The sequence below is a fragment of the Nipponia nippon genome, unplaced genomic scaffold, assembly GCF_047370975.1.
Source record: "Nipponia nippon isolate SJK-2023a ecotype South Korea unplaced genomic scaffold, ASM4737097v1 scaffold_2, whole genome shotgun sequence".
Taxonomy (NCBI): domain Eukaryota; kingdom Metazoa; phylum Chordata; class Aves; order Pelecaniformes; family Threskiornithidae; genus Nipponia; species Nipponia nippon.
In genome coordinates this window covers 63,036,318-63,049,560 of record NW_028262336.1, presented here as the reverse complement: position 1 = coordinate 63,049,560, position 13,243 = coordinate 63,036,318, and the positions used below count along the sequence as shown (strand labels likewise).

The 13,243-nt window shown below is 39.7% G+C and overlaps 1 protein-coding gene across 2 annotated transcripts in view; it reads left to right on the top strand.

Moving 5' to 3' along the window:
• The window catches only part of TGFBRAP1 (transforming growth factor beta receptor associated protein 1), a 35,689-nt gene that overhangs the window by 1,733 nt on the left and 20,713 nt on the right, over positions 1–13,243 (top strand). For both annotated transcript variants that reach the window (XM_087759040.1, XM_087759041.1), the window contains exons 2-4: positions 1,465–2,166; positions 10,940–11,134; positions 12,126–12,280. In XM_087759040.1, coding sequence (XP_087615166.1) covers positions 1,482–2,166; positions 10,940–11,134; positions 12,126–12,280 — 1,035 coding nt within the window. In that variant the 5' untranslated portion in view covers positions 1,465–1,481. The remainder of the gene's footprint in view (positions 1–1,464; positions 2,167–10,939; positions 11,135–12,125; positions 12,281–13,243) is intronic.

Below are 13,243 nucleotides of genomic sequence, written 5' to 3'. Positions count from 1 at the left end.
TTGATCTAATTTTATTTAGTGGTTACTTGTGAGTTGTGTACCTTACTCTTTTTCACTCAGTTTTGGAAATTTTTTGCCATGATTTTTAGTGTTCTCTTGCAAAAGCAAAGGGTTTTTTTGGATGTAATAATTTGAAACTAAATTCATTTTGATTATGTTTAGTTTCTGGATTGTTTACAAGAACATCTTGTTGAGGTTGGTTTCTCTGTTGGTCCACAGAAATTTCATTTGATGTTTCTTGTCTCCATGTGTATGTGGACTAGAAGTAACTGTATATGTTATTTCTTAAATCCATTCAAGATGTTCAGTGTTGTGTCTTCCCCTGTGTTGGCTAAGTGATGGTTACAGACCAGTCATGACAAATTAAAAGGTGATTAAACAAGGTCAGCAATTTCTCATCTGCTCTTCTTTGGAGTGTCGAGCACAGCTCCCTGCCGGTTTCTTATGAAAATAACATAAGTCTGGAGTACAGTAAAATTACACGGACTGTTTTTAAAACACTAATAATTGCCTCATAAATTGTATCTGTCCCTTGACAGTGCTTGATTGCAAAATGGTAGGTATAGTTTGTAGAATGAATATTAGAAGTGCTGCTTAGCACTTAAAGGCAGACTTTTGGAATGGCTGTGATAGTAGATAGCAGAAACTCTTTTAATTTCCCTGATATTGTATCTTGAGCTTAATGAATGCTTTATGGACCATGCTTCCAAATTTGCTGTGTGACTGTGCTTTATAATTGCTGGTGCATATAGTCCAATACAGAGAATGTGTAAGTAGCACTGAATAAGACAGCCACTCTGCAGATGCTTAAAAAAACCCTACAAACCAACAACTTTTATTATGAGTTGGATGATACCTTGTGTAAATTATTATTTAAGTGGCTTGAAAGTTATGTGTTTCTGATTGCTGGAGAGTAAGGAACGTAAAGTATGTGTTAAAATGGAATATGTCTATGATATTTTTCTAAGAGACTATGTACTAGTAGGCCCAAATTGAGTGTAAAGCAACACGAGATGTTAACTTGTAGCACGAAGTGCCTTGTGGCTTCTCTAGAAATCTGGGAGCCAAAGCTTATATCTTTTTATGTGCAGGTGATATAAACCTGTACGTGACAGGTTTGTGAATCACTAAGTACTGGCAGGAACCACTTGCAGTGCCAAGTATCTGAGAGAGCCAGTAATATGCTGGTTACTTGTGGAGAAAGCATCACTTCAAAATAGCTGAGTGCTGTTGTGAATCTACTTCGGAATAGACTTGAAGTGGAAGCATACAATTCAATTCATTTCTGTGGTTATTAATGTGCTCATTCTGGCTTGTGTAATCAGGCTGGAAATAGAGTATAGACTATTAAAAGAATGCAACAATGAAGTTTTTGTATTAGTGAATGTTAAATCACTACCTCTGATATTTGATTATATGTGTGGAGGTAAATACTGGTTTTTTTTTTTTTTCCTCTTTGATCAGATCACCCAGAAGACACAATGAGTGTTAAAGCTTTCAAGCTCGTTTCTGCTGTTGAGCGGGAGATGTTAATGGGAGACAAAAATTACATCAACATCGAATGCATTGAGTGTTGCGGAAAGAACCTCTATATTGGAACCAATGACTGCTTTATCTATCACTTTCTGTTGGATGAAAAGATCTCAACGGCTGGAAAAATAACTTTTGCTGCCACCAAGCAACTGCATAAATACCTGGGCTTGAAGAAGCCTGTGAGTGAGTTGAAAGCAGCCTCTGCCCTCACCAGGCTTCTTGTGCTTTGTGACAACACAATAACACTAGTTAACATGATGAACTTGGAACCTGTCCCCACCGGTGCTAGAATCAAGGGAGCCGTGACATTTGCATTAAATGAAAACCCTGTGAGTGGGGACCCTTTCTGTGTTGAAGTCTGCATTATCTCGGTCAAGCGGCGGACCATTCAAATGTTCATGGTGTTTGAAGACAGAGTCCAGATAGTGAAGGAGGTGTTTACTCCAGAGCAACCCTGTGCTGTGGCTGTAGATGGTTATTACTTATGTCTTGCACTTACTACACAGTATATCATTTTGAATTATAATACTGGCATCTCCCAGGATCTGTTTCCTTATTGCAGTGATGAGAAACGGCCAATTGTGAAACGGATAGGCAGACAAGAGTTTCTGTTGGCTGGCCCCGGAGGCCTAGGTGAGACTAAGGATCGTAAATTTTTTTTGTGATTTTTTTTTTTTAACTTCTCTCTCTTAATTTCTCTCAATTCAGGAAGCAAAGCTTAACTAATTCAGTGTTGTGCACAATAATGATAATTTTCTTCACAGGGCTATACTGGGATGTTGAGATAAAAAGGTAGATGGTAAATTTTTGGTACTAGGTATTATTATAACTCTCCTGCTTTATTTAACGCACAAAAATCTGATTATTTGTATTTTAATTGTGTCTGTAGAAAGCTTAACTTCTGTATAGACAGCTAGCGGTAGTAGTATCTTGCAGCCCGGAGTAAAAAAATTGGTTGGTACCAAGTGAAACTTCAGAGGCTGATAGCCTCTCTGTAGTGACTGGCTTTGAGGGTCCCCATGTTGCTATAAAATTGTTAAACTAGTGTAGACAAGTTAATTTTTTCCTCAGTTGCTATTCAGAGGAGTTCATGCGAAGTCCATTTGATAGATTGTAACAGATTGACAAATAGGTATGTTGTACTACAGTGCTAGTAAGAAATGTTAGTGGAAGTCAACTGTATCCTAACTCCTGTAGAAGTAAACTCTGTCCTAACTGTAGGTGTTGTCAGATACTACCCAGTTTTTATGCTCCCATTTGTTTAATTTTTTTAATAATATTTTTCAGCTCCATGTTACAGAAAATGATAGTTTATTGCAAAACCAAAGTTAGATCATGTGAAATAATGCTCTTGTCTAATAGACAGATGATTTTAAGGACTATTGCTGCTGTAATCTGTCTAAATCAACAATATGCTGCGAGGTCAGTAATCTTGAGCTTTTTTTGGAAAAGCTCCAGTATCGCAGAGCTGACAGGCCACAGGCAGAATGCTTTCATGCTGTTCCATTTAGGAGATGCGGTTTATATATCTTCCCTGACGCATTAGGAATAGCATGACACAAAGATCACAACTATTTAGGTCCTTAACCCAGGAATCTGCATGGGGTTTTGTTTTTTAATATACATTCCAAAGAAAAGCAAGAGTGCAATCGGTTGTTTATATTGGCGTTTTGTCTTGTGACCAGAATGTGAGATGTACATCAACTCACCAGTTTTTCTTGAAACAAGTAGAGACTCATTAGAATATCTGTTTAAGAAAATTAAGATGTTCAAAGATGAACTTGTTTTTTCAGCCTTAGGGCTTTTCTAAGTCATCTTGGTTGCCCACTTCTTATTAAAACTGTTAGTTACTCGAAATGTCGACATGTATTTGTAGACATTAACCATTGTAGTAGTGCTATGAGAGTTAAAATTTGTGAATTGACTGTCTGGAAGTATTCCCTTTTGACGTGTTTCTAAGGAGATCCTGTTCTTACTTTAATCTTTATTTATCTCTTTAGGAATGTCAAACCAGATTCTGTTCAAGTGGTTCATTTCTTTTTTGATTTAAGAAGAATAGATACACTTTCAAAAGCATAATTGTATTTAGTTAGAAAGCAGAATTCTATTTAGTCCGACTTCTGCTTTTGTCTGGTGTCCTGGAAGTGAGCTATGCAATAAGACTTTTACACATAAAATCCAACATCCTTGTGTAAGTAGGTTGTCCTGGGGTTAAAATATCAGATATGTGATATCTTAAGGAAATGCACTTCTGCAGCTCTAAACATACTACAAACTTCCCTTTTTCTCATAATACAGGCAAAGTCTACCTTGTACTAGCTCAGAAACCTTAACAAAGACTGCTTGCTATGGATTGTATAGTTTTTCCTTGTGTAATTCAGCTTGTGGGGTTTTTCTTTAATCATCTGTTCTCTATTCTCTCCCCACTGTTGTTTTGATTAGTATTATCCATCTTGCTGTTCTTCAGTAAAATTCTTAGTGTCTTTAACACTTGTCTCTTTTTGAAGTTGTGAAGATGATTGAGCACCTTTATAATATATAAGCGTTGTGTATCTTGGCATTTGAGGTAGGCCTCTGCTGTAAAGTGAATGAACTTGAAAAGGCTTGATGTAAATCTTCAATTCTAATTTTAGTTTGCTTTTCTGTGTCTTATTGGTTAAGACATATTCATTTGGCACTTGGTAGAGCATCTGTGCTAAATTCAGCCTCTTTTACTGATGTGGATGTATTCTGCATTAATATATTTGGCTTTATGGTGTTTGAAGTGACATTTATCTAGATTAATTTGCTTTTGAGTTAAGACTGGAATTTAGAATGGCAGAAAGCAACTGCTTAAAATGGTAATCATAAAGTAAAACATCTTTGAGTTTCTTGGGTATGTAACCTTTTTCCTTACCTGGACTCTTTGCATTTAAAACTCATTGTTAGAATTGTTCACAGTTGATCCATAGACTTAGCTGTTTGGTACTTTTTTTGGCTCCGCTTGCAGTTAGTATGTAGCTCATTCTTTGAAAGCAAGGAAGAACTTCATTTTTGATGCATCTTCATTCTGCCCAGTAATTAGTTCATTCAGAATTGAAAATCAATTCTTTCTGATTATGTATGAAACTCTGCTTACCAAAATTCAGTTTTTCATTTCGTGAAGCTCTTGTTGCATGTTTCTAATCAGATTTCCTGCTGTACAGAGGCTTTAAGTTTTTAAAATTTCAGCAAACAGTTCTTGCCTATTGGCACAGGGCACGCTTCCTAGCACCAGCTGGAGCAACTACCCCAAAACATCAAAGGCCTGGACTCAGACCAGGCTCCCAGGGAGGGTGCGGCTCTTCAGGTCTCGAGCTGAAGGTAGTGCCTGGTGCCTCTTGCTGAGACTGGGGCAGGGGGAAACTTTGTCCTTGCCTGCAGGAGATGTGTGCTTGGTTGAGGATTTGTGTTGCCACATAAAGGAGATGCAGGAGGAGGTCAGCAGAGTGCGCAGCATGAGAGATGACAAAAAGGAAATGGAATCTTCTCCAGGACCCAGGCATGAGCCTGAACCCCCAACTGTACTCAGGGAAGGGCAGGCTGAGTCTCTGCTTGTTCTGTGATGGCAAAGGCTGGAAACATGTGACTTCTTGTAAAAGGAGGAACTCTCCTTCTCTGCCTGCAGATCTACATCTACAGAATACGTTCAGTGCTCTGGTAGCAGATGAGAAGCAGGAAGCTCTGTCCAACAAATCATCTGAGCCTGTACAATGCAGTAGCACCAGGAGGAATTGGCGAGTAATGGTAGTGGGAGACTCCCTCATATTTGAGATGGAGGCTTTCTCATCAGTCCTGCTGGTGAGGAAGAACAGCTTGAGGAGGAGTGGGTGGATTGTGCAGGTCACCAACTTGTTGCACAGCTTGTGGTGATGAGGGATTTGGCTTTTATGACTATCGATCCCTATCTAAGGAAGAGATGGGATCCACCAGGCCAAGTGAGGCAAAAGTGGTTTTGTGAACAGGCTGACCAACCTCATGAGGAGGATTTAAGCTAGGCATGGTGGTTGTAGGCTGAGTTGGCAAACGAAGAATGCAGGGTGATGTGGATGAGAGACTTCGTAATCAACCAACAGGGCTGAAGAGGCCCTGCTTCAGGCATGTGCACACCAAAAAGTGCGTACAAAACAACATGATGGTGAAAGTGCTCTCATTTTTTTTCTGGGAAATCAGCACAGCTATGTGTTAACAGCTGAGGTGGGGGTTACCCATTACATGAGAGCAGCAGGAGGGTGTGGTGTTGTGCCTTGGGAGAAAGGAGGAGGCAGCTGAGAGTTTATGGATTAGGGTTAGAGGGCAGACTAACATAGGTGACATTGCGGTGAGTGTCTGCTGCAGACTGCCTTATCAGGAAGAAGACTAACTTCTTCAGGTAACAGGAAGAAACCTATGTTTGCAGGCCCTGGTTGTTAGGGGGCACTTGAACCACTCCAGTACCTGCTAGAGGGGCAGCACAGCAGGGCACAAGCAGTCCAGGAGATTCCTGGAGGGCATTGGTGTTACCTTCTTGACACGAGTGACCGAGGAGCTGGTGAGGGGGTGCGCTCTGTTGAACCTGGTTAGAGATGTGAATGTCAGGAGAGCAGCCTTGCTGCAGTGTCCATAAGATGGTGAAGTTCAGGATCCTGAGAGAAGGGAACAACGCAAAAAGACCACAAGCCTGGACAGCAGACTTTGGTCACGGGGTGTGGTCCTACCTCCTCCAAGTTCAAGAGTGGTCCATCCCAATGAGCAGGAAAACAAGTAATGTGGCAGGAGGCCTGCATTAATGAACCAGCAGCTCTTGACTAAACTCAAATATAAAAAGGAAGTAAATGAGGTGAAAGCAGGGCCAGGTGACCTGGGAGAAATATAGAGACTGTCCAAGCATGTGGGGATGGGGTTAGGGAAGCCAAAGTCCATCTGGTATTGACTCTGCTGAGCACCATGAAGGGCAACAAAAAGACCTTCTACAAGCATATTGGCAGCAAAGGAAGGCTAATGGATGCCCACTGCTGAATGGAGCAGTGGACCTGGTGCCAAAGGACATGGAAAAGGCTGAGGTGCTCAGTGCCTTCTTTACCTCACTTGTTACTGGCATGACCTTCCTTCAGGAATCCTCAGCCCCTACGACCAGTGGGAAAATTTGGAGCAGCAAAAACCTGCCCTCAGGAGAGAAGGATTGGGTTATGGAACATTTAAATAAACTGGACAGACAAATCTGTGGGACCTGATGGGGGTGCACCCATGAATGCTTGAGGGTGGTGGTCAATGTCATTGCGACGCCACTCTTGATTATCTTTGAAAGGTCATGATGATCAGGGGATGTTCCTCAGGACTGGAAGAAAACAAATGCATTCACTTCTGCCTTAGATGAGCAAGCAAAAGGATCCAGGGAACTACAGTCTGGCCAGCCTTAACCTTGATCCCCGGAAAGGTGATGGAGAAAATCCTGGAAGCTATTTCTAAATATATGAATGACAAGAATGTGCTTTGGAGTAATCAGCATGGATTTACAAAAGGGAAATTGCCTGACCAGCCTGATAGTCTTCTATGATTAGATGCCTAGCTTGGTGGATGAGGGGAGAGCAGTGATATTGTGAACTTCAACAAGGCTTTTGACACTATCTCCCATGTAGACAAACAGATGAAGAATGAACTAGAGAAACAGGTGGATTGAAAGCCTGGCTCAAAGGTTTGTAGTCAGCAGCACAAAGTCTAGCTGGAGGCCAGTCGCTAGTCGTGTACCCCAGGGGGCTCATAGTGAGGTCAGTACTAACATCTGCATTAACAACATGGATGGTGGGGCAGAGTGCACCTTCAGCAAGTTTACAGATGATACAAAAGTGGGAGGAGTGGCTGATACACTAGGGGATTGTATTGCCATTCAGGGGGACCTTGACAGGCTGGAGAAATGAGCTGACAGGAACCTTGTGAAGTTCAGTAAAGGGAAATGTCAAGCCCTGCACCTAGGGAGGGACAGCCCCATGCACCAGTACAGGCTGGGGGCTGACTGGCTGGAAAGCAGCTTTGCAGAGAGGGACCTAGGGGCTCTGGTGGGCAAAGTGACCATGAGCCAACAATGTGCCCCTGTGGCAAAGAAGTCTGACAGCCTACTGGGCCACATTTAGCGGTGGACTTGGTAGTGTTAGGTTAACAGTTGGACTCAATGATCTTAAGGGTCTTTTCCAACCTAAATGACTCTATTAGAAAAAGTGCTGCCAGCAGGTTGAGAGGGGCAATTTTTCCCCTCGGTCCTAGTGAGTCCACGTTTGGAGTGCTGGGTCCAGTTCTGGGCTTCCCGGAATGGCATGGACTTACCGGAGCAAATCCACTGCAGGACCAGAAGGACTACTAAGTGATTGGAGCACCTCATGTGGAGAGGCTGAGAACACTGGGACTGTTCAGTCTGAAGAAGAAAATGCCTTCAGAGATCTTATCAACATGTGTGGGGAGGGTAAAGAAGACAGAGCCAGACTGCTCAGTGGTATTGTATCCAGTGAAAGGATGAGAGGCAGTCAGTACAAACTGAAATATAGGAAATTCTACGTAAACATGAGAAAACAAATTCCTCATTGTGAGCATGGTCAAACCAGGAAACGGGTCTTGGAGAGGATGTGGAGTCTCTGTTCTCAAAGATACTCAAAACCTGAGTGGGTGAGGTCATGAGCAACCTGTTCTGCTTTACCTTATTTTGAGCAGGGAAGTTGGACTAGACAGTCTCCAGAGGTCCCTTCCTGCTTAAACTATTCCATGACTTTAATGAGTAAAAGAATACAAATTTTAAATACCTAATTTTAGTTTATTCCTTTTGCTTTTCCAGAATAAACTCTTCTCAGTGGTGCATGGTTGGAACAGTTGTATAGTGATTGAGTAGATTACAAATGGAGTTGGAGAACTGAGCCTTATAACTTATAACAAGTGCACAGGTACTAAGCAAAATGATTCATAGAAGGTTATGCAGTGCCTTTTCTCATAGCTGATGACACTGCGTAAAGCAGGGTAGTCAACAGTAACCAGCATGTTCCCTTCTTGTTTTCACCCACTTGTAGTGTTCCTCATGCTGTCAACTTTTCTGAGAACTGAAAGTTTTCATATTGCTTTTTAAACAAGTAATAATAATAATAAAGAAGTTTTATTGCATTTTTACAGATATTTTCACTGAGAAACTTTTTGTTTTAAACAAATAAACAAAATTTACAGTCTATTGCACAAAGTCCTGGGTAACCTGGTCTAAGCTGGTCCCGCTTTTGAGTGTGGGAGGGCTGGACTGGATGTCCTTCAGAAACCCCTTCTGACTTAAATTATTCTATGATTCTATAAATTTCTAGATCTATTGGTGCTGAAAACAGTGTAGCTGTGTTTTGGGTAGCTCTTGTAACCTTTGAAGAGTGTATGCATTTTTAATACAGAATTGATTACTGGCTTCATCTCAGTTTCATCAAACACGTTCCTGTACTATAAAAAGGCCATGGTTTGTGATTGTAGTTGTCATGTTTATTGTTATCCTTAGGTGAGAGCTGGATGAAGACAGAAAATGAATCATTCTACCTCAGAAGCCCTAGCTATTGAGGGCAGAGGGATGTAGAAAGACATTGACTTGGGAAAGTACTGTGCATTGCTCTGCATACCCTTTCACTTCCATAAAGGATTTTTTAAAAATACCTAAAAAAGAGCTCTGTCATTTAAAAAATAAAAAAAAAAAGGTTTTAGAATCAGGTTTTTAAAATATTTTTTGAGAATGTCTGTCAGAGAAATAGAAAATTCTGAGAATTAGTATTTCAAATATAATTAGCCCTGAGTTTACTACTGGTTTTACTATGGATTTAACTCAAGTTTTCTCCAACTTTTTGAAATGGGATTATAGTACAGAGTAACAACTGGAAGGCATTAAAAATGGATAGTGCAGTCTGCCTGGCATAAAATACCATTTCTGATCTGTAAGAATATCAAGATCTATAGTAGGGAAATTGGGAATTACATATTATGGCAAAAAAAAAGTATTTTCTTTAAGGGTCTCTGATTGAAAAGCTGATCATTATAGTGATAAATAGCATCACTTCCTGATAGTCAGATGTGAAATTTTGATTTTGTGTTGCATCCTTAGTCAAAGGAAAGGGCTGATCATTTCAAGGCTGCTATAAAGGATGCAGAAGCTTAGTCTCTACACCTGTAGTTCTGTAAAAATCTACAGCCTTCTGTTTTCCTATCCCCCGTGCCCCAAGATGGTCCTCCTACCCAGCTACCCTTACCTCATTATCCTCTGCTTGGAAGAGATTTTGTAAATTGAATAACGTAATCTTTTAATCTCCTCTGTCCTTTAGAGCTCAGACTTATTCTACCAGCTGTCAAGTGGCTCATGCCTGCCGACGAACAGTTTTCATGGGCGTGTCTTTTTAATGGCATGAGAATACTGGTTTCAAGGGGTATGCGTTCGTGTTTAGAACAGAAGTTTACATAGTGCTTCAGCATGGCGCAGCTGGCAAAGGGTTACTGAACTAGGTCTGAAAACTTTGACTGGAGTTTTTCTTCAATTAATGTCTCGGGAACAAGTGGGGAATACCAGGTAACATAAACAGAACCAGTGGTGTGTGGTCCAATAGCAAGTCAAACTTCTGTTAAGCTAGGAGAAGGAAGGAGGACAGAATAGACAGGAGGAAAGATAGTGGCAAAGAAATCTTCAGTTAATTTGTGTTTTTAATATGGCTATTTTGAGGACAGCATAGGAGGTATCATTGGAATATTAAAAAAAGTCTTTACTCTGTGTTTGGCTTTTGGGAAAATATGCTTTATACAAAGCGTAAATATGCTTTATGAAGAGCTTAATATGCTTAATAAAATATGCTTTATACAAAGGAAGTGACTCATCCCAAGGAGCTGGACCCTCATTGTGTGAAAATTTTGCTGTAGCAAAAGTGAAGAAGTATAAGTAAATGATCGTTGACTAAAATGCTCTTTAGACATTTGACACTGCAAGGAACAAATATGCCTGTATTGCCAGATAGGTCAGGCAGTGCAGGTCTGCAGCTCCTACCCAGGCAGTGTTGTTTGAATGCTGGGTCTCACTAAATATTAGTGTTTTGAAATGAATTCAAACTACAATATTTATAAAAAAACCTGAAACTTACTAAACTTGAATGATTCTTGCTAGTTTCTTTCTGTATTCCTCTCTTTTCAGTTTTAGGTGTTTGTTTCTGTGGTGAAGGAGAAAGAAAAAAAAAATTTGAACTTAACTAACCAACAGCTCTGTAAGGTCCAGGGAGGTGTGATGTCCTGTCATCATGCAACCTGATACTGCATCTGTTCTTCTGAGACTTTATTTCTGTACCTTGGTACCCATGCTTTGTGTTGGGAAAACAACAGTCTTCAACTAGCTTGAGCCTCGTACTTTGTTTTTCCCTTTTTGCAGGCATGTTTGCAACTGTAGACGGCATTTCACAGCGTGCCCCTGTGCACTGGTCAGAGAACGTGATTGGAGCAGCTTTGTGCTTTCCTTACGTGGTTGCTCTTGATGATGAGTTCATTACAGTGCACAGCATGCTGGACCAGCAGCAAAAGCAAACACTGCCTTTTAAAGAAGGTCACATTCTACAGGACTTTGAAGGTATTAAAAAGGACACTTTTTTGCATCAGTAATTCTGAAACAACCACCACTGTGAGCACAGTCACTTCCATTTGTTTTTTGAACAAAATATCTAGCAAGCACGTTAACTGTTGAAACTTTTATTGTAAATGCTTTCCTGATTAGATTCCTGCAAACTATGATAGGAAAACTTTAGTAATCGAAAATTCCATGCTTCTACAAAATGTGTGCTCATTAAATGTGCTCTAATTGTCAAGTTAATTGTTGAGTAGGAGTCTGTGGGGTTAGAGCTTTTTCTTGTAACTTAATTATTTATTTCAAAGGAGCAACGTTAATTTAATGCTACGAGTCAATAATTGTGAGCTACAGGTATTGTTCCGTTGGCTATCCTGACAAAGTTCTAACATCTTAAAAACTGTTCTTTTGTATTCCTTTCTAAAATATCTGTTTAAGAGGTTTAAAAGGGGATATTTCATAAAGAATTGTTTAACAAAGAATACAAAAATTTCTTTTGATCTGTTCTTCAGTTAAGAACTCTTAAGTGTGGCATACATTGCATTGCTATTTTTTTTCCAGGAAAGCTACAAACTCTATCACTATGAACTGTATGGTACCTGCTACCTTTGAGGTATAGCTTACAATTTTCTAATGTAAGCCTGTGGAAATATCTGGCAGTTAAAAGTCCCTGTTCCCTGGAATCTGGGCAATAGTTTCAGTGGTGGCCTTGACAGCTTAGTTCATCATGAGAGATTGTAGCCAGTTTCATTTACTCAGAGTGGAACAAAACCTGCTGTAAATAAATAAATTTACCATTATCTCTGTATTTCTGAGGTGCAATTTACAGGTAAACTGTACTGTCTAGTAAATATGGTAACAACAAAGATGAGTTTTGGAACTTTAACACTGTTTAGATTCTTTTATCTTTAATAGTAAATCTTAAAGCTTATTTCTGAAATGTTTTTTTTTTTCCTGTGGAGAACGTAAACTGAATAGGTCTGTTTGCTTTGTCCAGGAAAGGTGATTGTTGCTACTAATAAGGGTGTGTATATCTTGGTGCCGCTACCTTTGGAAAAACAGATTCAGGATCTTCTAGCTAGCCATAGAGTGGAAGAAGCCCTTGTTCTAGCAAAAGGAGCTCGAAGGAATATTCCAAAAGAGAAATTTCAGGTCTGTCCTTCCTTTAATTTTCATGAAAATATAAATGTCACAGTGGGGCCATGTATACCAATGGTCAAGTGACTGGAGAGGGTGGGGGAGGAATTTACATTGAGGAGAAATCTGATGCCTTTTATGGTTTCAGCCTGAAGAAATAGATGTGCTGCTGAATTGGCTGGTGCTTGTAACGGCTGTGACGTTGGCAGGGTTGAATGCTGTTCTTCTGCTGTGGTTTTGGTGGTGGTTTTTTTTTCAAGTGTGTAACTTGAATTGAAAACAAAACAAAACCGAAAAACTAGTAATAGAAAATCCACGCAATGCTTTCTTAGTACTAGGTTCAGTTATTATTTGCTATTGCTGTTTTAAAAAGTATGCTTTATTTCAAATCAGAATTTTTAGGTTTTATTTTTTCTATTGGAGATTCTCACCATAGCCTAAACTCCACAGTAGTACAACTTCGAAGTTAAGTGATGGGAAATCTAAAGCAAATACATCCTAGTTCCAAACTCATGCAAGTAGTACTTGTACTGGTGTGTAACTGAATCTTTAAGATTTTTGGGTGGCAAAGTGTCTTAGTAACTCTTCGATTAGTGTGTTGATTAGAGATTTATACTCATTTCCTTCTACCTCTGGTTTATATTACAATACATATTCTACTGTATTTGTTCCTGTTTGTCATTTAGAGACTGAAACGTGGAAAAAGTAGCATGAAATCTCTACTTACGAAGTAGGTGAATGAATATTTGACTTAGTTTCTTTCCTTTTGTAAAAGCAAAATTTGATCTGTAACCCACAAAATCTGGTTTGTTTGGGTTTTTTAATATACTTTGGAGCATTTTGTTGCCATTAAAATGGTATCTGTTGCATTACTGACGGTTTGTTTAGGAAGATGTAAAGTTTGGAACATGACTGTGGAAATTACAGAGTTGCAGTGGTCCAAAATGGTTCAGTCTATCAGGATTTTTTTTTTTTTTA